The sequence below is a fragment of the Temnothorax nylanderi genome, unplaced genomic scaffold, assembly GCF_030848795.1.
Source record: "Temnothorax nylanderi isolate EJ_2023f unplaced genomic scaffold, tnyl_v1.0 TNYL_tig0323_pilon, whole genome shotgun sequence".
Taxonomy (NCBI): Eukaryota; Metazoa; Arthropoda; class Insecta; order Hymenoptera; family Formicidae; genus Temnothorax; species Temnothorax nylanderi.
The window spans coordinates 189746-193821 of record NW_027249385.1 but is presented as its reverse complement, the minus strand read 5'-3'; the positions used below and the strand labels follow the sequence as shown (position 1 = coordinate 193821).

The 4076-nt window shown below is 33.2% G+C and overlaps 1 protein-coding gene across 2 annotated transcripts; it reads right to left on the bottom strand.

The window, feature by feature from the left end:
* Positions 1-1464: 1464 nt before the first annotated feature.
* Positions 1465-4076, bottom strand: LOC139781229 (uncharacterized). Of its 2 annotated transcripts, none has more exons than XR_011720472.1 (4): positions 3457-4027; positions 3226-3351; positions 2588-2685; positions 1465-2023 (listed from the first exon to the last, which is right to left on the bottom strand). XR_011720472.1 is itself a non-coding variant. In XM_071720058.1 (4 exons), the coding sequence occupies exons 2-4, from the start codon at positions 3266-3268 to the stop codon at positions 1794-1796; spliced, it is 366 nt and encodes a 121-aa protein (XP_071576159.1). In that variant the 5' UTR covers positions 3269-3351; positions 3457-4076; the 3' UTR covers positions 1465-1793. The 2 variants fall into 2 exon arrangements, 1 of the variants encoding a protein (XP_071576159.1); XM_071720058.1 differs by having other exon boundaries at positions 2588-2680; positions 3457-4076.

The window sequence follows — 4076 nt, the reverse complement described above, 5'->3', positions numbered from 1 at the left end:
ATAAAAACCCGATCACGTATGCCCCGTCTGTCAGTAGTTTGTCATCTGGAAGGTTGCTTTTAGTTGCCCAAGCAAATAGGTATTTTGGTCATAAAAAAAAGGAATGTGAGGAGATCAAGGCTCACTCGCCGATCGATAACCGTCCGTGCTCAGTTTACCTATCATAATCTTAAGGCCTATCTTAGGCCCATAGGAATTTCCGCGAAAAAGGGAAATCGTGGAGTTCGCAGGACGTAACACTGTACATATACATATATTCCAACTTAATACCCAGTGAGAAATGATTGATCGACTAGACGTCGAATCGACGTCGATGAAAGACATCGATCGAGCACATCGATTCGATGTGATTTTGTCCCTGAAATCGATGTGTTTTCGATATCGATGGAATTTCGATGAAATTTCGATCTGCATATATTTTGAACCCATAGCAAATATCAGGTTACGCGTGTATTCAGACATCATTGTGACATTTAGACTCATTACATAGTTTACTTTGTCATCTTCGAAAAGAGGTCGAATCGACGTCGAATCGAATGTGGTGCACCCTCTCCCCTCATTTTCCTTTTTCCTTCCCTCCTGATAACATCAATAAACAGAACAACCGGCCATGTATGTGAATAAAATATGATAAAATACCTTTGGAATTCAGTCGAATTATAATCTTCGTGGCATCATTGCCTGCTTGAATCAAGAGGATTGTGTACAGAAAATCAATTTTGAGATTAACATCAATTTTAATGATCACATAAAGAACATTTTTAACGACTACAATTGAAAATATGCATACATTTATACATTTGACTATAATGAGATCAATGAAACTAACTGAAATGACCACAGAGAAAACATGTTAAAAATAAAAAATGTATACAAGAGCTCTTAAAAATTAGTAGAGTAAACAAAAATGATAAAAATTGACAAACCAGTTTTGGTTTATACAAGAAAACCTATAGGAAAAAAGGAATCAAATTTCTGTACGAAGCATGCATATCTATTTGAATATTTTATAAGGAATGCCATAATGAACAGAAAAAAAAGATATTTTTTACTTTTAATGAACCGTGATAAACATAGGCAAACACTAAATTTAAAACAAATATAAGTACTAATTTACAATCTTGTTTTAAAAAAATATTTTAGCTCTAATCCATAAGCTGTGACCACAGTCAAATGTAAGGAGAATCGACTGTGATTGATTACAATTTACAGCTTAGAGCTAAAATATTTTCTTAAAGCAAGATTGTAGACTAGCATTAAGGCTTCAGAAATTTAAATGATTGCATCTAATGTCAGAATAAATCTACTGTGGTAATGAGATGACAGACAGTTTGACTCATAGGAATAACATGCTAAGTACCTCACAGCATAAATTTCTAAAGTATTTCAAAATAACTATACTGTATCTGAACAAATAAAACTTTTGTTACAATAAATCTTCTCAAACAAATAAAATAACTGAACATATTACAATAAAACTTCATTAAATCTTCTCAAAAATTTAATACAACCTCTGACTATGTTGCAATAACTAAATAAAAGGAATAAAATAATATATATAGGTTTTAGTACGAAAAGAGATATATTCCAGTAAACACAATGTTACATGTAATGTAAATGATAGTTGTAATTTCCTACTCAACAATGTAACTATTATATAACATAAGTGTTACATTACATTGTTACATGTTAAGTTATATTGTTGAATAGGAAATTTTAACTAATATGTACTTTACATGTAACGTTGTGTTTACTAGAATGTCATCCTACGCATATTTTAGACAGCAACATTATTAAATTATAGTAGCTGCATATTTGGTTGAAGAAGTACTCTCTTCACTATTACTGCTATAGTTCTGCCTCAATCCTCTTTCTCTCCTGGTACTTTTCTTCTGACTAGGACATGGCTGCTGACTAGAAGTGCTACCTTCTTGATCTCTCCATTTGGCATCTTTGAGCCAAACTTGTACTCCTTTTTTACACGCTGAGAAGTCTGTATCATCTATTTTTAAACTGACAGCACCTGAATAAGGCAAAACCACAGATTGTATAAAGCTGTACACTAATTTATGTTTGTTCAAACTACAAAACAAATGCAAAGGAAAATTATTACTCTTTTTAAACATTATATTGTTTTATGTAAAAGTAAATCTATGCCCATAGTTAAAATGAAAAACTCCTATACCCAGTTAAATATTAGTCAGAAAATGAACTCCAACTTTCACTTCCATGAAAAGTAAAAGCAAATAGGTAAAATTGGACAATTAAAACAATTCAACACTTTACATTTCTTTATTGACAGAAAACCTACATTTTCATATCAGGGCTTATTAAACAAATAAAAAAACACTACTTCTGGATAAACTAAATACTAGAACATAGAATTTACAGTACATTATAGTTCAGAAACTTTTAAATCAAATGCATTTATTGAACTAAGTCCTCAATTAGGTACAAAATGAAACATTGAGCAATAATGCATTGGAATCAATACTTGCTTTAACATGAATTTTAACATGTACTGAAAAGATCAATCTATTGAGAGATGTGAAACACATGTTTCACTAGAAGTAAATAACATTCTCACCTTTGAGGGCAGTCCACAATAACAGGTTGTCGCAATTCAAGAAACGCCTCTCGATTTTGAACAGCTGTAGCAGCCCTGCGTCTAAAAGTTTTTCTGCACTGATAAACACAAACAGTTTATAGTACATAATCAGAACACCTCACGAAAATAATTTAAAATGAAATCCACGGGCTAATATATTACAAAAGCTCCTGTTAAATAATAAGTACATGTATCAAATTAATCTATCAGCTTCAAAGGAGGCTAGGCTGACAGGTTTCGTCCGTAAATCGCTAATGAAATTGATAATAAAATAAACAATACAAGTTGAAAAGTCCACAAAAAGATTACTAGTGAACAAGAGACATTCCTACTCAAAAGCCGGCCACCAACACAATCCCTAACCTCAACATTATGCCATGAACAGTAATAAACTACCTACATGAATATTTTAAATAATATTCATGTAGGTAGTGAAATAATTTAGCACGAGATATGCTTGAATTTGACCTTGTAACAAAAAATACTTGAACGATCGCGAAGTAGCATCAGGTATTTTACCTCTGAGGCTGAACTTCCACAGACATATACTTCTGTATTGCTTTCAAGACAAAATGTAAATATTTCTAAATGCAAGACCATGATCGAGAATAACTTACTGGTAATAGTTGAGCCATGGCAGTAAAACATTAAAAGTAGCATCCAAACATAACCAAACACAGGCCTCAAGAAGCAACAGGTCAATCAACGCCGGTGGAATGATTCCAATATGATTACCGTAAAGTCTGTAAATCAAATTCATGATACAAACACGAATATTTAAAAGAAAATATAAGTAAGAATAAGGATAAATTAAAGTCTTGAATTGATATAACTGTAAAATCTTGTACCGCGTGCTCACGCTCCCGCGGATGATCTACGGCGCTCGCGATCGGGCGAGTCGAGAGATCAATTACACTGTAAATGTCTAAATTGTCTGATTTATTATTGCAAGCACAAATCACGAGATCGAGTCCCGAACAGCACCAGGAATATTACGAATAAATTATGAGATTAAGATGGCGAACACGTGCGAACCACGAAGGTACCGAGATAGCGAATCTGAGTACAGCGATCCGGGGCCCGGCGGCGTAGCGAATATGTATGTACATATATATAAGTAGGGCGGGAGTTACTTACCAAATTCAAACGACTGTCGGCTGATCCAAAAAGAGTTTACATCTTCAGTCGAAAAACGTAATAGTAACATGTTTCGTACATGTTTATTTCAACTCACTGATTAATTTAATCACAATTTGCGAGCATTTCGAATTCTCACATTTAATGATATTGCATCGATGTCGAATCGATGTCGAATCGACATGTTAGTATTTGTATGTATTTTTAAAGTGAAAACGCAAAGTAAATGAGAAATTCCGAGACATATTATTGAAATTAGGTATTTCCTCATGTCTAAACAATTGATCGAAAACACATCGAAATTTAGTTGAAATCGATCGTCGATGACCAC